Source organism: Callithrix jacchus, chromosome 8 (assembly GCF_049354715.1).
Source record: "Callithrix jacchus isolate 240 chromosome 8, calJac240_pri, whole genome shotgun sequence".
In the NCBI taxonomy this organism is placed as follows: domain Eukaryota; kingdom Metazoa; phylum Chordata; class Mammalia; order Primates; family Cebidae; genus Callithrix; species Callithrix jacchus.
The window spans coordinates 30188934-30214959 of NC_133509.1; the positions used below are offsets into that span (position 1 = coordinate 30188934).

Sequence of the window (26026 nt, forward strand, 5' to 3'; positions counted from 1 at the left end):
AATACTTACCAAAACTCAAGCCAAGTGTGATGGTATGTCTGTAGTCCCAGCAACTTGGGAGGCTGAAGTGGGAGCATCACTTGAGGCCAGGAGTTCAAGATCAACCTAGGCAGCATAGCAAAATAAATTTCAAATTTCTTGGTAAAGTATATAAAGCCCGTCACAATATGTGTTCTGTCTGCCTTTTAAAGCCATCCTCTGCCTTCCATGCATGCATGCACACACACCTTATATTCAAGCTGCTGAGCTCAAATGATCCTCTTGCTTCAGCCTCCTGAGTAGCTGGGACTACAGGTGCATGCCACCAGGCCTGGTTTGTTTGTTTTTTTTAATTTTGTGTAGCAATGGGGGACTTGCCTTATTACTCAGGCTGGTCTCAAACTCCTGGCTTCAAGCAATCCTTTTGCCTAAGCCTCCTAATGTGCTGAGATTATACGCATAATCCACCATATTTGGCCAAAATCATGAGAGATGTTTAATAATTATTATGAAAAGTTATAATAATTTTATTGAGCACTGTGTACGAGGCACTGCTCTAAATAGTGTGTATGAATTAGCTCAATCCATGTAACAACACTTAAAGTAAGCATTATTATTCTCATTTAATAAGGATACAAGCACAGAAAAGTTATGTAAACAGTAGTTAGGATTTGAAACTACTATGCCTTCAGATATTGGGCACATAACCACTATACTATATAGTCTTTTGTATAAGCAAGAATGCCACTCTTTGAGTGTTCTGTGGGGATATCCTTTTCTGGAAAAATGAGTGCTTATGTGCTCTGTATGTAGCTTCTGACTCCTAATAGCAAAATATTTGAAAAACTAACCAGAAGGCATCTAAGTGGCTGGGTGTGATAGCTCATGCCTTCTGGTACTCTGGGAATCTAAGGCAGAAGAATCTTGAGGCCAGGAGTTCAAGACCAGTCTGGGCAACATAATGAGACACCCTATCTCTACCTAAATAAATATGGCATGTAAGTGAACTTAATAAGAGTTAAACTGCCAGGCGCGGTGGTTCTCAAAGTGGTTCCAGCACTTTGGGAGGCCGAGGCAGGTGGATCACGAGGTCAAGAGATCAAGACCATCCTGGTCAACAAGGTGAAAATGTAATTTTGGTTTTCTTTTTGGTTCCTGATTTTCAGTGGTACTTTCCAACTCATTAATATGATTTCTGTCTTGAATCATATGCTTCAGTGTACTTTGAAACCAAGCTTTTTCTTTTTTCTTTTTTTCTTTGAGATGGAGTCTCACTCTGTCCTGAGGCTGCAGTGCAGTGGCGCAATGTTGGCTCATTGCAACCTCTGCCTCCCGGGTTCAACTGATTCTCTTGCCTCAACCTCCTGAGTAGCTGGTATTACAGGCACCCACCACCATACCCAGCTAATTTTTTGTTATGTTTTAATAGAGATAAGGTTTCACTATGTTGGCTGGGCTGGTCTTGAACTCCTGACCTCAGGTGATTTCCCTGCCTTGGCCTCTCAGAGTGCTGCAGTTACAGACGTGAACCACTATGACTTTACCCAGCCTGAAACCAATCTGTTTAATAGATACGATTCTTATGTACTTATTATATTTGCATTTGAGTTATAGACTTTGTATGGTAAAAAGAAAAGAATTTTTAAAAAGAGAAAAATACATATATTTGCATAGTTTTGGGGCCTATAAATAAAAATGATTAAAGTTGTTTGTATAGAAGGAGATAGAAAGGAAACCTGAGAGAGGAAGTAGGAGGAAGCTATCCTTGACATGAATGAGACCCTTGCCAGGCAAAGTGACTCATACCTGTAATCCTAGCACTTTGGGAGCCCAAGCCAGGAGGAAGACCAAGCCAGGAGCATTGCTTTAGCCTAGGAGTTTGAGACCAGCCTGGGCCACATAGTGAGACCCTGCCTCTACAAAAAATTAAATAAAAGAAAAAAACAGGTGTGTTGGCACACACCTGTAGTTTTTGTGCTCTGTAAACTTATAAATCCGTTTTCTTGATTTATAAATCTGTCATATTTTATGATGAAAATAAATTTATGAAATTTAAAATATAATTGCATTGCAAACTATTTGGAAAATTGGGAAAAGAAGAAAAATCTTAATTTTACTAATACCACACAGCTATTAGCAGTATTTTGTTGATTCCCTACCAAACTTTTTTCTACCTATATGTTTTTTCTGCATAATTTTAACACATATTTGATTTATTCACTGTATATACTAATCTTCTTCATAACCTAGTCCCCTTTTTGTTGTTTGTGCCACCTAGTTTACCCAGCCTTAGCCAGAAAAGAAAGAACTATTTAAGGAAAACTTTTATTTTTTTAAAATATATATATATTTAAATATATACAAATCTATGTATATATTTATCTACAGAGTTGCCTGCGAATGGAAACTTGGTTTAATGTAAGCCTGTTTGGTAACTGTCTTGATGTGTGCGGACTCATGACTGACATGAAAATAGTTAAGGTCTATATAGCTGGCTTGGTGGTGGCTTACACCTGTAATCCCAGCACTGAGGTGGATGGATGGCTTGAGCCCAGAAATTCCAGAGCAGCCTGGGCAACATGGCAAAACCCCGTCTCTACCAAAAAAACACAAAAATCAGCTGGGCATGGTGGTGCACTCCTGTAGTCCCAGCTCCTTGGGGGCCTGAGGCAGGAGGATCACTCAAGCCTGGTAAGTTGCACCACTGTACTCCAGCTTGGGCAACAAAGTGAGATCCTGGCTGGGTGCTGTGGCTCACACCTGTAATTCCATCACTTTGGGAGGCCGAGGCAGGTGGATCAGTTGAGGTCAAGAGTTCATGTAATCCCAGCTACTCAGGAGGCTGAGGCAGGAGAATCACTTGAACCCGGGAGGCACAGGTTGCAGTGAGCTGAGATCGTGCCACTGAACTCTAGCCTGGGCAGCAGAGTGAGCCTCAGTCTCAAAAAAAGAAAGAAAGAAAGAAAAAATACGTCTGGGCACGGTGGCTCACGCGTGTAATCCCAGCACTTTGGGAGGCCGAGATGTGTGGATCACCTGAGGTCAGGAGTTTTGAGACCAGCCTGGCCAACGCAGTCAAACCCCATCTCTGCTAAAAATATGAAAATTAACCACACGTCGTGGTGGGTGCCTGTAATCTCAGCTACTTGGGAGGCTGAGGCAGGAGAATTGCTGGAACCCAGGAGGCAGAGGTTGCAGTGAACCAAGATTTGCACCGTTGCTCTCCAACCGGGAGGGATAACATCAAGACTCTGTCTCAAAAAAAAAAAAAAAAAGCTAGATATGGTGGCGGGCACCTGAAATCCCAGCTACTAGGGAGGTTGAGGCAGGAGAATCGCTTGAACCTGTGAGGCAGAGCTGGCAGTTAGATAAGATTGCACCACTGCATTCTATCCTGGGCTACAGAACAAGACTAGTCTCAGAAAAATAAAATAAACCAAGTGAGACTCGATCTTAGAAATAAAGTTGTATATAGACTATACAGTATCATCAACTTTAATATTCAAATTTAGCCAGGCGCAGTGGCTCACGCCTATAATCCCAGCACTTTGGGAGGCCGAGGCGGGTGGATCACGAGGTCAAGAGATCGAGACCATCATAGTCAACATGGTGAAACCCCGTCTCTACTAAAAATACAAAAAATTAGCTGGGCATGGTGACGCGTGCCTGTAATCCCAGCTACTCAGGAGGCTGAGGCAGGAGAATTGCCTGAACCCAGGAGGTGGAGTTTGCGGTGAGCCAAGATCGCGCCATTGCACTCCAGCCTGGGTAACAAAAAGCGAAACTCCGTTTTTTTAAAAAAAAAAAAAAAAAAATTCAAATTTAGCCTTGCAGATGGAACTATTAATATTTAGTAGCTGTTACTTTCAGCTGCATTTACATAAATGTCACTCATATTAAACCTTGTTACTTTCCTTTTGTTTGCCTACTATTTATTTCCACTTCAGTAAAAATATTAAAATAATGGCTAACATTGGATACCAGCCATGTGCAAGGCATTGTACCAAATACTTTGCGCAGATAATCTCTTTTTAATCTTCACACACACACACAAACAATGAAATAGAATGTTATCTCTGTTTTACAAATACAGAAACTGAGTTTTAGTGGGGTTAGGTAATTTCCTGAAGGTCACACAACAAATACACTGTGAGACCGGAATTTGAATGCTGGAGCTCCCTCTCTCACCCACTGTGTTATCCTGCTATCACAGAAGTTTCCACTTGTTGCAGATGCATTGGTTACCATGGAAATAGCCTTCTATCAAAATAAGCTGGAGAGAATGCTGAACTTAAAAGTATGGTAATAAAAACTGTTTTCAGTGTAACTTATTGAGGAACTTTGTGATTAATTTTCAGAGAAGGAATAAGGTAGGAAACTAATTTGGTAGAATATTTTAGCTGCAAAATCCTTGTTTACCAGTATAAAAAGAATTATTTTATAAAATCATTCTTGGCTGGAAATTGATCGTAATTTTTTTTTTTTGAGACAGAGTCTTGCTCTGTCGCCCAGGCTGGAGTGGAGTGCAGTGTGTCTCGGCTCACTTCAGCCTACATCTTCCAAGCTCAAGACACAAACGTGCACTAATGCACTCGCCTAATTTTTGTATTTTTCTTTTAGTACAGATGGGGTTTTACCATATTGGCCAGGCTGGTCTCGAACTACTGGCCTCAAGTGATCTCCCCACCTCTACCTCCCACAGTGCTGGGATAATAAGCAGGAGCTGCTGCACCCAGCCTGATGGTGACTTAATATACTCTTTATTCATTACTTCATTACTAGCTCTCCAGTTTTACAAATGAAGCCACATGGATCTTCCAAGGCCTTATTTAAATTCCAGGGCTTTTTTTCTGTGTATTTCTTTCCAAGATGCATATTTACTTTTCCTTTCTTCCTTTCTTCTCTTTCTTTTCTTTTACTTCCTTTCCACTTACTTTTTTTTTTTTTTTTTTTTTTTTTTTTGAGGTGGAATCTTGCTATTGCCCAGGCTGGAGTACAGGTACGTGATCTTGGCTCACTGTAACCTCTACCTCTTGGCTTCCAGCAACTCCCCTGCCTCAGCCTCCTAAATAGCTGGGATTACATCACCACACTCGGCTAATTTTTGTATTTTCAGTAGAGTCAAGGTTTTACTATATTGGCCAGGCTAGTCTCAAACTCCTGACCTTAGGTGATCCACCTGCCTTGGCCTCCCAGAGTGCTGGGATTACAGGCATTAGCCTCCACAACTGGCCTCTTTGTTGCTTGCTTGGTTTCTCTTGCCTCTTTCCTTCCCTCCTTCTCTTTCCCTCCCTCCCTGCCTTCCTTCCTTCCTATTTATTTTCTTTCTTTGGGATCTTGCTCTGTTAGGCAGGCTGGAGTATAGTGGGGATCATGGCTCACTGCAGCCCCGAACTCCCAGGCTAAAGTGAACCTCCGAACTCAGCCTTCCAAGTAGCCGGGACTACAGGCACTGATCACCACACCTGGCTATTTTTGTTGTTGTTTTTTATGGAGACAGGGTCTTGCTGTGTAGCCTAGGATGGTCTCAAACTGACCTCAAGCATTTTTCCTGCCTCAGCCTCCAAAGGTGCTGGGGTCACAGGCGTGAGCCACTATACCTGGCTTCTTCTCATTTTCTAAATTAATGTAGATTATTATCAGTTTCTAAAATACTAGAAGACAGTTGAAAACCATTATTACTCTGGTCTTTCTATTTCTCCTTCAATTTAATTGTCTTATTTGAGTCTGTAAAAGAGATAAAATTTCATGGTCTTATTACAGAAAGCATCTGAAATTTTGAAATGAGCCATCATATAGGGTTGCTTGGCCTATTTTCCAACATTCAGCAGCTCTCATGTGATTTGTTATTTGTTAAGGGGGCAGTGGATACAGTCAACAGAAAGATTCTCTCTCTCTTTTTTTTTTTTTTTTTTTTGCAACAGGGTCTTAATCTGTCACCCAGGCTAGAGGACAGTGGCACCATCTCGGCTCACTGCACCCTCTGCCTCCTGAGTTCAAGTAATTGTTGTGCCTCAGCCTTCTGAGTACCTGGGACTTCAGGCATGTGCCCCCATGCCCAGCTAATTTTTTGATTATTTGCAGAGGTCTCACTGTGTTGCCCAGACTGGTTTTGAACTCCTGGCCTTAGGCAATCTCCTGCCTTCACTTCCCAAAGTACTGGGATTAGAAATGTGCCACCACTGCCAGCTCCAGAAAGACTCTTTACCAGACCATGAACTATACTTAGTTTGCGGGTAGATTCTGGCTTAAATAATCAGTCTGCTCTGACTCAGTCGCCTTGGGCAAGTTACTTAAACTGAGCCTTAGTTTCTCCATCTGTAAAATAGTATAATGGAGACAATAATGCAGATAAATAGTAGGGTATTTAATATCTAAGAGGTACTCAGTGAACTTTTCTCTCCTGCCTAGTTTAAAATTAGAAAAGAAAAAGGTCAAATTAGGAGTCTTACTAAGCCCAAGTGAACCATAGCATGAGAAATAGAGTGTAAAAGCACTGAGAAAATCTTGCATTTTCCTCTCAAAGGCATACAATCAGCATAGTATAAATTCCCAGGAGCACTGGAAAAATGACACAAGTATTTAATAGATTAGATTAAATCTGAGAAAAGTACATTTAATGGCATCTTTGTGTTAATTGATGTTCCTCCCCTCCCCTCCCCTCCCCTCCCCTCCCCTCTCCTCTCCTCCCCTCCCCTCCCTGCCCCTCCCCTCCCCTCCCAATTTTTGTATTTTTTAGTAGGGATGGGGTTTCACCATGTTGGCCAGTCTGATCTTGAACTCCTGACCTCATGGTCCACCTGCCTCGGCCTCCCAAAGTGCTGGGATTATAGGCATGAGCCACCGGGCCTGGCCTATGTTTTATTTTTCATCCCACCCCACCAGTTATCTTTTCTCTAATATTCTGGGTAACCTTTTCCTGATTCCATAAAGAATATGTCTGCAGATAATAATAAATATGAGTAAAACTATGTAGCTAATTCTAGGTTACATTCTCTCTGGCCCTTTGCAAACTTGCAAAGGCCAATTAAGAACTTGGGGAGTATTATTTTTTGTATCTCTCTGTCCTCCCCCTTACAATTCTGTTTTGACTCTCTTACTTTCATATTACAGTTGATCCTTGAACAACAGGGGCTTCAACTGCTGGATCCACTTATACGTAAAGTTTTTTTCAGTAAATACAGTTAGCCCTCCATATCAGCAGGTTCCACATCTACAACCAAATGCAGATAGAAAATATGGTATTCAGTAGGGTGCAGCAGCTTGTTCCTATAATTCCAGGACTTTGGGAGGCCAAGGTGGGAGGATTGCTTGAGCCCAAGAGTTTGAGATCAGCCTAGATAACATAGTGAGACCTGTCTCTAAAAAACAACTTAAAAATTAGCTGGGCATGTTGTATGCACCTTTAGTCCAAGCTATTCAAGGGACTAGGGAGGATTGCTTGAGCCCGGGAGGTCAGGGCTGCAATGAACCTAATTGTACCACTGCTCTTCAACCTGGGTGACAGAGTGAGATCTTGCCTCGAAAAAAGAAAAGAAAATATGGTATTCTTGTATGTAAAAGTCCCATCTACGGAGGGCCAACTTTTATATCCACAGGCAGTCCGGAATCCATTCCTCTGAGGGACAACTGCACTGTAATCTTGCGCTCAAAATCCTCAAGAATCCAGAGTAATCTTAGGCACGTGCATCCTGATGTCAGCATGCGAAATTTGGGAGATCTTTACAGACACCTATTCCTTGTCTTGTGTATTGTCTGGTTAGGGAAGAGAAAAAAATATTAAGCAGAACTCAAAGTTCACTGAAAGGGTGTGTCCTTCAGAATAATCTCATTGCAATGTCAGGAGTGATTTTGCACATATCCCTCTCCCGGTTACATTTGCTTTCTCTTTTCTTTTAAAGAAGGCAGGACAGAGGTCAGTTGTGCATTCAAACGTTGTAACTCTGGAGTTTTGCTTGCAAAGACTGACTTATAACTGGCAAGAATCACCTCTAGGAATAGAATTACAGAATTACGTAATTTGAGATATTTGGGCTTTCTTACCCTAGAATGTCTCCAACCCACAGAATACTATATCTGAAAACCTAACTAAGGGTGCCTTTTCCAGGCACTAATTGATTAGTGTGTATTATTATTATTATTATTATTATTACTATTTTTGAGATGGAGTTTCGCTGTTGTTACCCAGATTGGAGTACAATGGCACGATCTCGGCTCACCGCAACCTCCACCTCCTGGGTTCAAGCAATTCTCCTGCCTCAGCCTTCTGAGTAGCTGGGACTACAGGCGCACACCACCATGCCCAGCTAATTTTTGTATTTTTAGTAGAGACAGGGTTTCACCTTGTTGACCAGGATGGTCTCGATCTCTTGACCTCGTGATCCACCCGCCTCGGCCTCCCAAAGTGCTGGGATTATAGGTGTGAGTCATCGCGCCCGGCCGGAGTGTGTATTATTTTTCATATTTTCTTCTCTTTCTGGCATTGAGGTGTTATACAAGACAGGAATAGACAACTTCAGAGCATTACTGTCTGGGAAGGGCAGGCTTTGAAGAGGTATCTCAGTTGGGGCTTTAGAAAGTGATGGAGAAGCATGAGGCTACTGGGGCAGACGTGGGGTATTATAGAAAGGAAAGGTGTGCAAAAATGTGGAGGTGAGAGGGTGCATAAAATAATCTCCATTTTATTTTTGTAATTGTAAATAGGAAAGAGGAATATTAGCATGGACATAGGGATGTATGATAAAGCTAAAGACTCAAACAATTAGCGAATTAATAAAATACATGGTTCCTTTTATGCTAAAATCTAATGAATGATATCTTTGTATCTTCACTATATCTTAATGTGAGAACTTTTGCCTGAACCACAGTCTATGGCAAGCAAGATAGAAACTTCAATTTGGAACTTAAAATACTTTTTTTCATGAGCACTCATAGCTTTAATCAAGGCTCAAAATCTTAAACCGTAAAACAGTTAGCTATGATAGTAAAATTATAAACAGGGCTGGACGTGGTGGTTCAGGCTGGGCTCAGGGGCTCATGCCTGTAATCTCAGCACTTTGGGAGGCTGAGGTGAATGAATCACCTGAGGTCTGGAGTTTGACACCAGCCTGGCCAACATGATAAAACCCCATTTGTAGTAAAAATACAAAAATTAGCAGGGCGTCGTGGTACATGCCTGTAATTCCAGCTTCTCGGGAGGCTGAGGCAGGAGAATTGCTTGTACCTGGGAGGCAGAGGTTACAGCGAGCCAAGATTGTGCCACTGCACTTTAGCCTGGGCAACAGAGCAAGACTCCATTTTGAAAATATAAAAAATAAAAATGACAGAGTAATGGTTCAATTACAAATGACTGAAAAGATTTAACTTTTCTTCTTTTTTTTTGGAGATAGGATCTTGCTCTGTCATCCAGACTGGAGTGCAGTGGCATGATTTTGACTCACTGCAACCTCAACTTCCAGGACTCAAGTGATCCGCCCACCTCAGCCTCTCCAGTAGCTGGGATTATAGGAGTATGCTACCATGCCCAGCTAATTTTTGTATTTTTGGTAGAGAAGGGGTTTTGCCAGGTTGCCGTGGCTTAACTCCAATTCCTGAGCTCAGGCAATCCGCTGACTTCAGCCTCCCAAAGTGCTAGGATTCCAGTCATGAGCTACCACACCTGGCCAAAAGTGACAGAAAAGACTTATATGTGATTCTATCATACACTTGCAATGGCAGTTTTTGGCTGGTGGCTCTAGTGATTATTTGCAGGCTTTGTGCTGCTGTTTATTTATTTTTTATTTTACTGAGACGGAGTCTCACTCTTGTTGCCCAGGCTGGAGTGCAGTGGTGTGATCTTGGATCACTGCAACCTTTGCCTCCCATGTTCAAGCAATTCTCCTGCCTGAGCCTCCTGAGTAGTTGGAATTACAGGTACACGAACCACCATGCCCATCTAATTTTTGTATTTTTAGTAGAGACGGGGTTTCATCATGTGGTCAGGCTGGTCTCAAACTCCTGACCTAGTAATCCGCCTGCCTCGGCCTCCCAAATTGCTGGAATTACAGGCATGAGCCACCGCACCTAGCCTGTGCTACTGTTACATGCCACTTTGTTTCTAAGAGCCACATAAATACTTTGAGAGTATACCCTGTTTTTCTACTTATTTGTTCTTTCAGCTATTTTTGGAGTACCAACCGTCAGATCCTGTTAGGTGTTAGAGATAAAATCTCTGCCTCCCAAGAATTCAGTCCAGTACATTCTTGGGGAATTAGGTTTCCTGCTTATCAGTGAGTATATTCTTGGCGAGGTTTCTTTGACATTTTAAGTCAGATTATTCTTTGCTGGAGGGCTTTCTTGAAGAGTGTTGTAGGATGTTTAGCAGCTTCTCTGCCTCTATGTAGTAGATGCCAGCAATCACCCCCACCACTTGGCCCAAGTTGTGACAATGAAGTGTCTCCAGACATTGTCAGATTCCTGGGAGCAAATCTGTACTATGAACCAGAGTTTATCTGTTTCATTGACAGTGAGCTTTGATAAATGAGTTTTGAGAAAATTCATACAAAGCTAGCAAACATAACAAAGAAAAAACTGGATACGTTGCACAATGCTTATTACTCCACATGACTTCTCAAAGAGGAATTAGATAACAGTCATGCCGAATAACACCTACAAAATGTTTTATTTTGTAGCTTGGATGTCTATGAGATCTCTTTTTGTGTTACTGTGTATAGGAGAATAATTGTTTGGTTTCTTAGGGACTCCACTAAAACAACAAAACAGTGTAAGTTTTTGGAGGAGAAGAATCTAATGCATAATAAGAACCTGAGTCTTTTCTGAGCTGTTTGTACCAGCATTTCCCTTCTCTTGTTAAAAGTGAAAGTATTTTCTCCAATGAGTAGCCTGGACAACTGGCATATTTAGAAATGTTTCCTGTGTTCTTCCGGCACATAACTTCAAATTTTGTTACTTTACTAAATTGGACTTTTCTTCACTTACTGCTTTTCCATGTTCAGACAACACATGAAGAACAATGAGCAACCAAAAATTCATTTTAATAGTCTTTTAAAGCTTGTCTTCCAATAATGCCTTGCTTCTCAAGGTAGAGGGTCGACTTTCCTGTTTTAAAGAGTACTTCCCTAGAAGTCCTAAAACCTATATTTTAGGTTCACCCTTGTTAAACATTCATTTAGTCTCTCTCAGTCTTAATTTCTTTACTTGTGGTAGACTAGTAGATATAGAGATTCTTTTATTCTGTTTTCCTGATATGTTCCTAAATTCCATAAATCTACACTTGTTGCTCACATAAATTTTTATATATCGTTATTCTTATAGAATATCAACATTTTATTTCTGTGCTTAATAGAGTTTTGATGCATCATGGATAATCTGTCACCAGAAGAAATTCAACTGAGAGCTCACCAGATTACTGATGAGGTAAATGTTTTACCTAAAATAAGTAAATAATTCTGTTTCAGTTTTCATACTGGAGGGCTGAGAGAGCCTTCTTAGGGACCATTTTGGCCTATTCCTAGTCTGTCAATATCAAAGAACACATTAGCCCCATAGTGCCATTGCTAGTTTTTATTTTCTTTTTAACTCACCAGGAAACGAAACTGAAAACAATTTGTATGATTTATCTTTTTTAGGTAATTATTAATACTACTTAACAGTTAATGTGCAACAAAGATACTCTAGTATGAATGTGAGAAATGCTAGACTTCTTTTTTTTTTTTTTTCTTTTAAAGATGGGGTTTCACCATGATGTCCAGGCTGGTCTTGAACTCCTGACCTCAGGTGATCCACCCACCTCAGCCTCCCAAAGTGCTAGGATTACAGGCATGAGCCACCGCACCTGGCTAAATGCTAGACTTCTGTTTAACATATCCTAATATCTGTAATTTACTTAGATTTCTTTTCTTTTTTTTTTTTTTTTTTGAGACAGAGTCTTGCTCCGTCGCCGGGAGCCAGGCTGGAATGCAGTGGCGAGACCTCGGCTCACTGCAGCCTCCGCCTCCCCGGTTTAAGCAGTTCTCCTGCCTCAGCCTCCCAAGTAGCTGGGACTACAGGCGTGTGCCACCACACCCAGCTAATTTTTGTATTTTTTTTTTTTTAAGTAGAGATGGGGGTTTCACCATGTTGGCCAGGATGGTCTCGATCTCTTGACCTCTTGATCCGCCCGCCTCGGCCTCCCAAAGTGCTGGGATTACAGGCGTCAGCCACCGTGCCTGGCAATTTACTTAGATATCTACCTACATTAATTTTTTTTTTGAGATGCAGTTTTGCTCTTGTTACCCAGACTGGAGTGCAATGGTGTGATCTTGGCTCACTGCAGGCTCCACCTCCCAGGTTCACATGGTTCTCCTGCCTCAGCCTCCTGAGTAGCTGGGATTACAGGCATGTGCTACCATGCTCGGCTAATTTTTGTGTTTGTAGTAGAGATGGGTGTTTCACTATGTTGGTCAGGCTGGTCTTGATCGAACTCCTGACCTCGTTATCTGCCCACCTCAGCCTCCCAAAGTGCTGGGATTACAGGTGTGAGCCACGGCACCCAGCCATTGCTATGTTTTAAAGGGAGGGATGGCCTAGCATTTCTTTTTGTTTTTTCCTTTAAAGGAGACAGAGTCTCACTATGTTGCCTGGCTGGTCTTGAGCTTCAGTATTCAAGCAGTCCTCCTGCCTTGGCCTCCAAAAGTGCTGGGATTGTAGGTGTGAGTGACTGTGCCCGGCCTGAGCCGGCGATTTTAAAAAATGGAATAGCATCATGAATGTGGCCTGTGATCAGATTTTTTTTTCCTACTTGTTTTGGCATGCTAAAACTCTCTGTTTTTTCCTAGTCTCTGGAAAGTACAAGGAGAATCCTGGGTTTAGCCAGTGAGGTAAGAAAGTGTTAGTCATCAACTTAAGTATAGAAATTTCTAGGGGAGATCCTAAACCTCTGGCTGGAATTAGTGTTAAAGGGTAATGTATCAATATGCTTTATTATTTGAAATCAACAGTTGCTGAAATTGTCAAACCATGCAGTAATAGGCCTTTTCTATTTTTCCCTTTGACAGTATTGGAATATGACAGGGAAGATGAATTCACTATGAGTTTGTGACTTTTTGAGGGGCAAATATGTTAAAGTATGTTAGTTTAAGAATACTAGTTCTGTCTGTAGCTCTAATCCTCTGAGAACTTAGGTTTCTAAATGATCCTGTCTTGCTATTTGTCAGCTGTTGTAGGTTTTGTTTCTGTTTTTTTTTTGGTTTGTTTTGTTGTACTATCAGCCTTTTCCCCCCTTCTTTTAGTCTCAGGATGTAGGAATCAAGACCATCACTATGCTGGATGAACAAGGGGGTGAGTTAAATTATTAGCAGAAATTCTTAATTTGATTGTGATGCCAAAAAGCTGTATCAAATTAGCCACATATACATTTCAGCCTTTGGGTGGGCCTTCCCTCTGTAAAATAAGAATGCTATGTTTACTTATTGTCTTCTGATTTGAATTGTATCATGTTCATTGTCTATTTGGGATGGCAGGCAACAATGCACAACTGTATATACCAAGTATGTGTTAGGCCAGCATGGCTTTTTGTGTGCATTGGTTATATGTGCCTTAGACATTTGATATTCTTTATTTCTCTCCCTCGAGCTCTCTCTGTCTCTTTCTCTCTTTCTTCTTTTCTCCTTTCTCTCTTTCTTTCTTCTCTTTTTCTGGAGTTTCACTCCTGTTGCCCAGGCTGGAGTGCAATGGCACAATCTTGGCTAACTGCAACCTCTGCCTCCTGGGTTCAAGCTAATTCTCCTGCCTCAGCTTCCCAGGTATCTGGGATTATAGGCACCTGCCATCATCCTGGGCTAATTTTTTGTATTTTTATTAGAGACTGGGTTTCACCATGTTGGCCAGGCTGGTCTCAAACTCCTGACCTCAAGTGATCCACCTACCTTGGCCTACCAAAGTGCTGGGATCACAGGTGTGAGCCATCACACCCAGCCATATACAAATTTCTTAGAACAAATTTTTCCACGGCAAGAGACTAGGTGCCTCATGATCAGTACATGAAAGATTGTTTTCATGTTGAATAGCTTCTAATACCTTTTGACACTGACATATTCACTGTGAGGGGTTATTGGTAGACTCAAGGTTGAAGTTTGCTGCTCCATAATAATGGCATTTTCTGGTTGACACTGTGAATAGAACACAAAATGTAACTTCACAACTTGTTCTTAGAACAACTAAACCGCATAGAAGAAGGCTTGGACCAAATAAATAAAGACATGAGAGAAGCAGAGAAGACTTTAACAGAACTCAACAAATGCTGTGGCCTTTGTGTCTGCCCATGTAATAGGTGAGTTGATGAATTAAGATGGTTTCAGGCCGGGCGTGGTGGCTCAAGCCTGTAATCCCAGCACTTTGGGAGGCCGAGGCGGGTGGATCACAAGGTCAAGAGATGGAGACCATTCTGGTCAACATGGTGAAACCCATCTCTACTAAAAATACAAAAAATTAGCTGGGCATGGTGGTGCGTGCCGGTAATCCCAGCTACTCAGGAGGCTGAGGCAGGAGAATTGCCTGAACCCAGGAGGCGGAGGTTGTGGTGAGCCGAGATCGCGCCATTGCACTCCAGCCTCGGTGAAAAGAGCGAAACTCCGTCTCAAAAAAAAAAAAAAAAAAGATGGTTTCAAAATAAATAAATGAGAGTCTCCCACTTTCTCCTGCTAGCTAAAGTCGGAAGTGTGTGTGCCTATATGAGGAACTCTCAGATAAATCTAAGATGCCTCTCCTTTAGGAACATCAACTTTTTGTGTAAATAGTGTGTGTTCATTGAAAAGTGTGACTTACATTTGACCAATCCTGGGATCAAGTTCCAATTATAATTGGTAGTAATACATGAAAAGATTGGGAAATATAGGCAAGTGTATATCTGAATGACGGAGAGAAGGATGGAATTATTTTCTTTTCTTTCAAAGTAGGAATATTAACAAAATATATATTTTGTGGTAGGCACATGAGGGATGGCCAAAAAAGTAGAGTTGGAAAAGAATGCAAAAACATAAAAAATATATAAATCTTAAATGTTAGGCCGGGCACGGTGGCTCACGCCTGTAATCCTAGCACTTTGGGAGGCCAAGGTGGGTGGATTACCTGAGGTCAGGAGTTCAAGGCCAGCCTGGCCATCATGGTGAAACCCCATCTTTAAAAAAATAAATAAATAAAATTAAAAAAAATAATAAATCTAATGTTAGATTATGTGATGGTGACTGAGGCTAGGTATACAGAACTGATAAAGATTGGGCTGGAGAGCATCTTATAGAAGAGGTAGGACTTGGTTTGGGCTTTGAGTGATTAGAAGGATTTGATGAACTGGGAGGAACAGTGAAAGCATTTCCTATGGAAGGTTCAAAATAAGGATTAAAAGAAGCTTGACTTAACTGAGTCATGTGATTCATGTAGATGAGAATTGGAAAGTAAGATATAAGTGGGTAGTAGAGGAACTTGAATGCCAAACTAAGGAGTTGATAGATTGAAGTGGAGTATATGATTGCACATCAGGACACTAGTTAAAAACCCTTGTAATCTAGGCCTGTGAAGTAAGACTTCACAGTGAGATTGGAGAGGAAGGTATAAACCAAAGAATGTATTTAGAATCAACTGATATAGTACATGAAACATGAAGAAGGAAGAATCAAAGAAGACTGAACATTTGGAGTCTATAGTAGACTAGGACATGAGGGGGTCTTCAGACCATTTGTGTATAGTGTATGAATTTATGCTTAATATAAATTCACTCTTTTTGGTGACTCCACTGTGAATAGTTAAATTCTCTGCTTATCCTTGGATCAACCAAACTCCATGGTGTTAACGAATACTATATGTATTCAGACCAAGATGAGATTTGGACTAAGATAGTTAACCATTATCTTTCCTTCTGTTATAAGAAACTCATCTTTGGTTTTTTTTGTTTTGAGACAGAGTTTTGCTGCTGTTACCCAGACTGGAGTGCAATGGCACGATCTCGGCTCACTTCAACCTCTGCCTTCTGGGTTCAAGCAATTCTCCTGCGTCAGCCTCCTGAGTAACTGGGACTACAGGCGCACACCACCATACCCAGCTAATTTTTGTATTTTTAGTAGAGATGGGGTTTCACCTTGTTGACCAGGATGGTCTCCATCTCTTGACCTCGTGATCCACCCGCCTCAGCCTCCCAAAGTGCTGGGATTATAGGCATGAGCCACCGTGCAGGCCTCATCTTTGTTTTTTGAAAGTAATTAACTGGGCCGGGCACAGTGGCTCACGCCTGTAATCCTAGCACTTTGGGAGGCTGAGACAGGTGGATCATGAAGTCAGGAGGTCAGGACCAGCCTGGCTAATGTGGAGAAACCCCATCTCTACTAAAAATACCAAAAAATAAAAATAGCCGGATGTGGTGGCATACACCTGTAGTCCCAGCTACTTGGGAGGTTGAGGCAGAAGAATCGCATGAACCCAGGAGGCAGAGATTGCAGTGAGTGGAGATTGTGCTCCTGCACTCTGGCCTGGGTGACAGAGTGAGACTCCATCTCAAAAAAATAAATAAATAAAGAATGACAGTGTCTGGAGATTGAATGACTAATACTCTGCTGAAAGTTTTGTTTTGTCTTTTTTGTGAGACAGGGTCTCTGTTAGTTAGGCTGGAATGAAGTGGCATGATCGTGGCTCACTGCAGTGCCTTTTTCCTGGGCACAAGAGCTCCTTCTGCCTTGGCCTCCTAAAGTGCTGGGATTACAAGCATGAGCCACTGCACCCCACCAAAGTATTCGTTTTCATTTTTAAAGAGCTTCTTAGACATTAGTATTTCCTCTGGTTCTCAGCTGTTCTAGTAAACCAAGAGTGGTTATATTTTGAATTTTCAGATATGTGTTTTTATGTAACAGCATTTTCTGTGCCATTTCTACTAGAGAAAATAGGGATTAATTGCTTGTCAGTCAGCTTCAGTGTTTGTTTTGGCTATAAGGAGTTAAGATTTGACATTGTACTTTCTAGTCTTATCCATTGGCTTCCTATTCTAACACAGGTTGACCTGTTTACACCTTGGTTGACTAACTGAAAGTTTTTATTTTCGTTTGTTTGTTTGTTTTGAGACAGAGTCTTACTCTGTCACCCAGGCTGGAGTGCAGTGGTGTGATCTTGGCTCACTGCAACTGCCACCTCCCGGTTCAAGCAATTTTCCTGCCTCACCCTCCCAAGTAGCTGGGATTAAAAGTCTGTTTCACCATACCCAGCTAATTTTTATATTTTTAGTAGAGACAGCGTTTCACCATGTTGGCCAGGCTGGTCTCAAACTCCTGAACTCAAAAGTGATCAACCCCTTCTGCCTCCCAAAGTGTTGAGATTACAGGTGTGAGACACTGTGCCCAGCCAAAAGTTCATATTTTAATAATTATGACTTGTCAATTAGAGTTTAGCAGATTACTTTAAGCAAACAAGTTAAAATGTACAGATTATTTGATACAAACTCTTAGCTATGTTTTACAAACATAATTGTACCTTTCTCTTGTATTCCACTCAACTTCCTGAAAGAGTACAGAAGAGAGGAAGTCGATGAATTTTCTTGAGAGCAGATGTTAGGAGAACAAGGAGAAAGAAGTCCTCCCTAAAATCTTAGAGTAAGATCGAAGTATTAATTTTATGTCTCTTTGTGTATCCCAGCCAAGCATAGGCAAGCTTTTCTTGAAGACTGATGAGAAAGAGGTAGAGTATGATCCTAAATCAGCATTCTTCAGTCTCTCACCTCAGCAGAACCCTTTCTCAGTGGGTAAAGAGAAGGCATTACTTTTTTATACATGGGGTCTCCCTCTGTCTCCTGGGCTGGAGTGCAATGGTGCCATGATAGCTCACTGTAGCCTCAAATGTCCAGGTTCAAGTAGTCCACCCACTTTAGCCTCCCAGGTTGCTAGGATTGCAGGTGTGTGCCACCATGCCCAGCTAATTTTTAAAATTTTTTCTAGAGACGGGTTCTTGCTTTGTTGCCCAGGCTTCTATCAAATACCTGGCCTCAAGGAATTCTCCCACATCAGTCTCCCAAGGCACTGGAATTACAGACTTGAGCCACTGTGCCCAGCCAGCACTTCTTTTTTTTTTTTTTTTCTAAAACTTCTTGAGAGATGAGATCAAGGGGCTGCTGTAACAAAACAGTTCCCTGAAGAGAAGAAAGTACTATCTCAGTTGAAGATGCCTGATTGTAATTGCTTTTCTTCCACCTCTTTCTTTTTTTTTTCCCCACCAATTTCTTTCTTATACCATTGAGACCTTGGCCAGTATAATACCTCTTATCCTTAGCTGTCTCCTATCATTCTTGCCAGTGTCTTGATATTTCTAATCTACTAGTCTGTGTTTCAGTAAGGCTTATCATATGAATAACCATTCTTAAAGGTAGACACGGGATCTTAGTCCTTTGTATGAGGCCTAGTATTAATACTGGCAGTAATAGTAACAACTGAGGCCAGGTCCCCAGTTCTTTATTTGCCATTTAGAAATCCTTTTTCTTTTCTTTTCTTTCTTTTTTTTTTTTTCGAGACAGGTTCTTGCTCTGTTACTTAGGCTGGAGTGCAGTGGCACAGTCATGCCTCACTGCAGCCTCAACTGAGCCTCCAGTGTCAGTCTCCCAACTAGCTGGGATTATTACAGGCACATGCCACCATGCCCAGCTAATTTTTGAACTTTTTGTATAGACACCATTTCCCCATGTTGGCCAGGATGGTCTTGAACCCCTGGGCTCAGGCAGTCCAGCACCTTGGCCTTCACAAGTGCCAGGATTACAGGCATGAGCCATTAAGCCCTGCATGCCATTCAGAAATCTAAAAAACTCTGAAAGCTGAAGTTTTGTTTTCTTTTGCAGTAATTGTGCCACAACTCCTTAGGGTATAAAATGTAACTGGACTGAAGCTATGTTTAGTCTTCATTACTTGTTGTAAATAATTGATATCACAATAGAAATATTCTTTTTGAGTCAGGGTCTCAGTCTGTCACCCAGGTTGGAGTACAGTGGTACAATCATGGCTCACTGCAGCCTCGACCTCCCAGGTTTAAGTGATTCCCCCCACCTCACCCTGTGAGTAGCTGGGACTACAGGTGTGCGTCACCATGCCTGGCTTATTTTTAAAAACTTTTGTTTTGGCCAGGTGTGGTGGCTCACACCTGTAATCCTGACACTTTGGGAGGCTGAGGCGGGTGGATCATGAGGTCAGGAGCTTGAGACCAGTGTGACCAACATGGTGAAACCCCGTCTCTACTAAAAATACAAAAAAACACATGCTGGGCATGGTGGCAACCATCTAAATCCCAGCTACCTGTGGGAGGCTGAGGCTGGAGAATTACTTGAACCTGAGAGGCGGAGGTTGCAATGAGCCGAGATTGTGCCACTGCACTCCAGCCTGGGCAACAAAGCAAGACTTCGTCTCAAAAAAATATAAAACAAAACCAAACCTTTTTTTTTTTTTTTACGTCTAACAAGAGCAACAACATAAAGTTCCATTCTTTTCTGAGAGTCAAATGAGAGGCAATCCTTCCACTTTGGCCTCCCAAAGTGGTGGTATTACAGACGTGAGGCACCACGCCCAGCATCACTACAGAAATATTAATGTATTTAATTATGCGGTACTGCCCAAAACATCTTGCACCCAAGAATTAGGATAACGGTTGTGGGCCTGTGTGTTAATTTATGCTACTATTCTGAGCATGTTAATTTAATCCTTAAACAGTAGCCTTAATATGAGATAGATGCTCTTTATTATCATTTTACATCCAGGGAAACAGAGGCCCAAAGAAGCTACACTATCAAGTAGAAGAGCTGGGATTCAAAACCAGGCAGAACCCTTGCTTTTAACTATATGCTACTTCATTTGACTCTAGGAAAATGATGGACCTTTATGTACTTGCTCTTTTTAGATATAATGCTAGATAGAAAATGTCTTTAGTAGATTTGTTTTTTAAAGTTTGTTTTTTATTTTTTATTTTTTCCTTTTTTTTTTTTTGAGACAGGGTTTTGCTCTGTTGCCCAGACTGGAGTGCAGTGGCAGGAACACAGCTCACTGCAGCCTGAATCTCATGGGCTCAAGCACTCCTCTTACCTCAGTCCCCAACCTCTGAGTAGTAGGGGACTACAGGCATGTACCACCACTACACCTGGCTAATATTGCCTATGCTGGTCTCTTAACTCCTGGGTTAAGCATTCCTCCCCACTCAGCCTTCCAGAGTGCTGGGATTAGAGGTGTGAGCTAGCATGCCTGGCCAGCAAATCCTTTTTTACTTTTTTGAGACAGGGTCTTGCTTCACCCAGGCTGGAATGCAGTGACACAAACTTGGATCACTGCAGCCTCAATCTTCCAGGCCCAAGCCATCTCCCACCTCAGTCTCCTGAGTAGCTGGGACTACAGGCATGCATCACCATGCCCAGCTAATTTTTGTATTTTTTGTATAGACAGAGTTTTGCCTTATTGTCCAGACTGGCACATCTTTTTTTTAATAAGACATTGAAATAGCTTTACTTAAAAAAAAAAAAAAAAAAAACCTCTGTATTAGAAGGGTATTTTAACTGTAGCTAATTCTTTCTAAAGGACTAGCAGAATTTAATAACAGAGTACCAGGATTAAACTTTAAGATTGCGAATAAATGCCATTCTATTGGTTTGCACAGTTTCAATTCTAAAAGCATAATGACACAAATCCTTTTTTAAAATCACGTCTTAGTAGTTGATAAATTGTTATTCTAATTAACAAGAATTTGAAAAGAGACAAATTTTAAATAGGAAGTCTCAGAATAGTAAACTGCTTGATGTCACTGTTTAAACATTCTTAGATAAGGTATTCTTCTGCCTTAACTTTCTTGTTTTATAAAGTCTAACAGTAGCACATAGTTTGAAGGCAAATTGGCATTTCTGGACCACTAACTAGAGAAATTCCAAATTGTCACTACAGGCTTTCTGCTGTTCCGATCTTAAGTCATACTGAGGTGTAAAAATTCAGCTCCAAATAATTATATACTGAATTATGTTTTATTCAGTAGTTTAGTGCTTCCTCAATCCTGGTCACTGGAGATACAAATATGAGTAAGGCATACCTCTGGCCCTGCCTGTTTTATTTATCATGACTGTATTTTTTATACCTCACATGGTATTGGATACACAGTAGTTACTCAATAAATACTTGTTGATTTGAGTGTCCTTGAGAAACTTGTTGGCTGATGGGAGAGTGTGACGTGTAAAAAAGATTTTTTAAACTTACAATGAAAATAAAATACATAATAGAAGCAATTAAGAGAAATCTTGGCTGGGGCGTGGTGGCTCACGCCTGTAATCCCAGCTACTCAGGAGGCTGAGGCAGGAGAATTGCTTGAACCTGGGAGGCGGAGGTTGCAGTGAGCCAATATTCCATCTCAAAAAAAGAGAAATCTTATAAGAGGAAGGAATTTCATAGCAGCTTTGTTGGTTTTTGCTTTCTCTCATATTTTCATAATTTTAGGAAAGAATGTCATCCAAAATTCTGAGGAAAAATGAAATGTGCTCCTGTTTAAATTGTTTTCTTATTTTTCTTTTTATCTAGATGCTCAGATGTTGGTTGTTTCTATGAAATGAGGCAGGAAGTTGAATGCATTATGTTTTTAAAACTTTAAACTTGCTTCTGTTCTGTTTGACTGGCATTTACTATTTTCTGCATTTCATTCTCTCACCTAATCTCTTCCTTTCTAATCTGCTTACTAAAAATGAAGATTTAACATCAGAAGCCGGGCTCAGTAACTGATCAAAGGGAACTTTAAGATGCAGTCTTGTGGCGCAGTTTGGGCTGCTAACCTGCTATCTAAAGGTGATGCTTCAAATGGCTTTTCTGTGCATGTGCATGGATTTTGTGAATGGTGAAGATTGTCTCAAAACCTGTGTGGTGGTGTGTAGTGTAAAGTGAATTTGTTTTTGATGGGTGCTGTCTGACAAAAGATGGACTTGACAAAAGGACCTTAATTTATAATACTGTCCTTTGACAAATGGCTCTGGTAACTAAGTTTTTGCTAAATAACATTTAAGATTACCAAAATAACAATGCTCCTGGAGTTTCTTAAGAAATTTAAAATAGGTTGATCTTTGAGACAGCTGCTGCAGTCTAGTTCTGATAAAAGATAAGGGAAGTCATGCTAAATGCATCTCTGTCTTCATAGGACTTTGATTTTAGCATCCTGTCTTCCATCAAGTTTCCCTACTTTTTTCTGGTTCTTGAGTCAAGATTTTCTCTATTAAAGTATTGCTTCTAATGATTTGGATTACCCATGATTTAGGCCACTACCAAATCAAGGAATCAGTTGCCAGTCTAGCCATCTCAAATTCAATTTGGAACAAGGTGGAATATAAAATTTTAAATGCTACCATATCTGGTATCTTCTTTCCTTAAATAAGGGTTTCCCCTCTACGTATGTTATAAACTATTCCATAATTCCTGTTACATCATGTGTTAACTTGCTGTGGTTTCATGTTGAAATAATACAGAGCTAATTTAAATTTTTCATGGGAGATAAGTTTTATCAGCTTACTGTTTATTATTGTGTCTGACTCTTTCTTTATTTTAGATCTTTATGAGAATTATGAAGACCATGATTAAATGTTAAAAAATTAAGTATTTGATTTCTACCCTTTGTTTCCTGCCCTCCTTTTTTCTTCTTTTCTTAGTTTGACCATCCAAAGCACATAAACACTCATATTTACTCTTTATTATGGTTGGTATTTACTTGGTCCCTTTTCTCCTCGATGTGAAATAGCTAATATTTCGTTTTATTTTGTTATTTTTATTCAGTTTAAACTAATATTGATGACAACCAAAACTAAAAAAAAGAAATTACTGTTTTTGTTCTCATATCTTGATATTTACAGTTTTATGCTTAATAGCAGCTTCTTGCATTGACTAAGAGGCATTTCACATTATTACTTAAAATTTCCTTTTTTTTTTCTTTTTTTTCTTTTTTTTTGAGACAGAGTCTTGTTCTGTTCCCCAGGCTGGAGTGCAGTGGCTCAGCCTCAGCTCACTGCAACCTCTGCCTCCCAGGTTCAAGTGATTCTTCTGCCTCAGCCTCCCCAGTAGCTGGGATTACAAAGCATGTGCTACCATACCTGGCTAATTTTTTTGTATTTTTAGTACAGAAGGTATTTCACCAATTTTGGCTAGGCTGGTCATCAACTCCTGACCTCAAGTAATTCACCCACCTTGGCCTTCCAAAGTGCTGGGATTACAGGCAGGTGTAAGCCACCACGCCTGAAAACTTGCCATTTTTGAATGAGACATTTAAGTGGAAAAAAAAGGTTCCAGTTAAAGACTGTTAGACTACTCAAAACTAACAGTGAGTTGTAATTCTTTCTAGATGGAGTCCTCAACCTCATTAAAATTTATCACAAATTTGCTTAGGCATTTTATCATGAAGACTAATTTCTTCCCAGAGCGGCTGTCTGTACATTTGATTTTCAAGAGTCCTCTCATAGATTAGAACTTTCTTACTGTAGACTAAAACAACCTGGTCCTAGTGATCTTTTATGTCACCGTATTCCAACTACATTCAACTGCCTGTAGATCTCAAAGCTAAAAAATGGCAATGGAGCAAAAAGTAAAGATGCCAGTTAGTAATCCATGCACTTATAGGCATGAACTGTTGACTAAGGGTCAGGTTGAGGTTGAAGCAAATGAATAAAAATATTTATCCAGTGATTTACAAAGCAGTTTTATGTCTATTATCAATAGAACATTTTCATAGCCTTGCTAAATATTAAGTATTGCTATTATCCTAGTTTTACGTAGAAGGAAAGTGTTACTCAGAATTGAAGTTTGTTTGAGATTCTGTAGCTTCTGAATGACAGGCCTAGGAATGGGATTTAAGTTATTTTACTCTGTTCCTTTTTTTTAAATCCTTACATGTCCCTTTGTTTCCTCTAGATTAATTCTTTAGTGCTCCAATATACAGACTACTGGAGTCTCTAGATAGACTATGAGAGTAATCTAAAGTATTCCTCCCGGATTGCTAACTGTCCCACTGAACCTTATATACAACAACAACAAACAATTCCCAGATTCTACCCAATATGTATTGGAGTAGAATCTTCAGAGAGTAACCTATGTATCTATGTGTTCTACAGCAGGGGCCCTCAGTCCCCTGGCCACAGACCACTACTGGTCCAGGGCCTGTTAACAGGAACCGGTCCTCACAGCAGGAGGTGAGCTTTACTGCCTGAGCTCCGCATCCTCTCAGATCAGCAGTGGCATTACATTTTCATAGGAGCAAGAACCCTACTGTGAACTGCACACATGAGTGATCTAGTTGTGTGCTCCTTATGAGAATCCAACTAATGCCTGATGATCTGAGGTAGATCAGTTTCATCCGAAAAGCATTCCCCCCATCCCTGTTCATGGAAAAACAGTCTTTCATGAAACTGGTCCCTGGTGCCAAAAAGATTGGGGACCACTGAGGTCGCTCTGATACTCAGTCAAGTTTGGAAGGTATTACCTTTAAATCATCTAAGACCCTTTGGAAGAAAAGTGATTCATTTAAAAACATTACTATATTTGTGAACACTTTTTGCTTTATAAACTCAGGTAGGTAGCTACCTGACAATGACTTAAAAACAGGTTCCAACTTGGTGGAAGAAACTCCGGGGTGATGGCAAGTGACAGGGTCTTGAGCAACAAAAAGGCATTACCTAGAGTAGATATGCTGAATGAGACACACTGAACTAACACACCACCTCTTCATAAACAAGCGGAACATACCAGAACTGCAAGAAAAAAGTAGCTTTTTCCCATCTCATTTGAAGGTAAACAAGCCGACACAATGGAAACCTGTAAAAAAATTCAAAGTCAGCTTTTTTTATCTTTTCCCCTTGATACTGAAAGAACATCTTCAAAGATTTAGTCATTTTATTTTATTTTATTTTTGCCAATTAATGAGAGCTTGTAAGGTTGCTCAGGTTGGCCTTGAACTCATGGCCTCGCCTTCGCAAGCGCCACGACATCCTGCCGGAGCCACTTTGGACCCCAGATCTAGTCATTTTAAAGATAGCAGAGTTTGATAACCAATCTGATTCATTGTTTACAGATTATACTTCAATTAAAAATCATTCACATGACCATTTTAAACAGTTCATTTGCATCTTATACCCTTATTATTTAATTGTGGAAAGAAGAATTCTCATAAGTTTAAAGAATTTCAAATATTGCCTCTTAATGTTGGGAAGGTGGTTGGAGCATATGTATATCCCTTAAAAGACCACAACTCACAGGCCATGTCCCAGTCTACTCTTTTCGTACTGTCAGAAACATAATATCTCATTAGTTACTTTGTAATTTTAACCCTCTCTCTTCCACCTCTTCCACAATCCAAAATTCTAATAAAAGCCTCACTTCTATTACTTCTGTTAATATTTGTGGTTATTAAACTTTCTTATAAACTAATACATTGCTTTTGTTTTATTTACTAGCTCTTACTCTGCTCTATGATTTTGCTTGGGACCTTTCTTATTATTAATAAAGAATACACATGTATATTTATTTTTAAAATGTATATCCTACCTTGTTCCAGGAAAAATTTAACATAGCTTCTTAATAAATAAATAGGTTAATTAATAAAATAGGATATATAGAAATATGAGAACTTAAGTGGTACTATGAAACACACTTTGAGAACTAGCTCTTCAGTGTTCATAAATTTACCTTTGCAGTGCCTCTCACAAAAAAAAGTAGTATACTTTCTGTAACATTATGGTTAAGGTCTAAGATTCAATTCTAGGTTTGCCAGAAATGAATCCTCACATGCCTGTAAGGAAGAAGTCACTTTTTTCATAAAATTTCTTCTCTACCTTTTTAATTTTTGCAATTTTAAAACTTTCTCATTAATGTAAAATATAGAATAAATCAGAGACCAGTATTTAAGCAACATACTATTTTGTTTTTGTTTATAGAAAAGTAAAACTAAAATTGAGTGAAAGACTGATGTTAGTCAAATAAAAATTTTGTGTCACTTTTCTGTAATAGCCTTTTTTTTTTTTTTTTTGTCTAATAGCCACTTTTTCTTTTTCTTTTTGTTG

At 40.2% G+C, this 26026-nt stretch overlaps 1 protein-coding gene and 1 long non-coding RNA gene across 11 annotated transcripts in view; one reads left to right on the forward strand and one right to left on the reverse strand.

The window, feature by feature from the left end:
• Positions 1 to 24783, reverse strand: LOC144577331 (uncharacterized). Its single transcript, XR_013520896.1, has 3 exons — positions 24714 to 24783; positions 14035 to 14126; positions 1 to 105 (listed from the first exon to the last, which is right to left on the reverse strand). It is a non-coding gene; the product is annotated as an uncharacterized LOC144577331 (long non-coding RNA).
• SNAP23 (synaptosome associated protein 23) overlaps positions 1 to 26026 on the forward strand; it is a 49790-nt gene that overhangs the window by 11349 nt on the left and 12415 nt on the right. For 6 of the 10 annotated variants that reach the window (XM_078334071.1, XM_035261985.3, XM_035261988.3 and 3 more), the window contains 4 exons: positions 11324 to 11394; positions 12795 to 12836; positions 13248 to 13296; positions 14170 to 14287. In XM_078334071.1, coding sequence (XP_078190197.1) covers positions 11338 to 11394; positions 12795 to 12836; positions 13248 to 13296; positions 14170 to 14287 — 266 coding nt within the window. In that variant the 5' untranslated portion in view covers positions 11324 to 11337. Of the gene's footprint in view, positions 1 to 4944; positions 4979 to 11323; positions 11395 to 12794; positions 12837 to 13247; positions 13297 to 14169; positions 14288 to 26026 lie in introns of all 10 variants that reach the window. The other 4 variants (XM_078334073.1, XM_078334074.1, XM_008990936.5 and 1 more) reach the window with 2 other exon arrangements.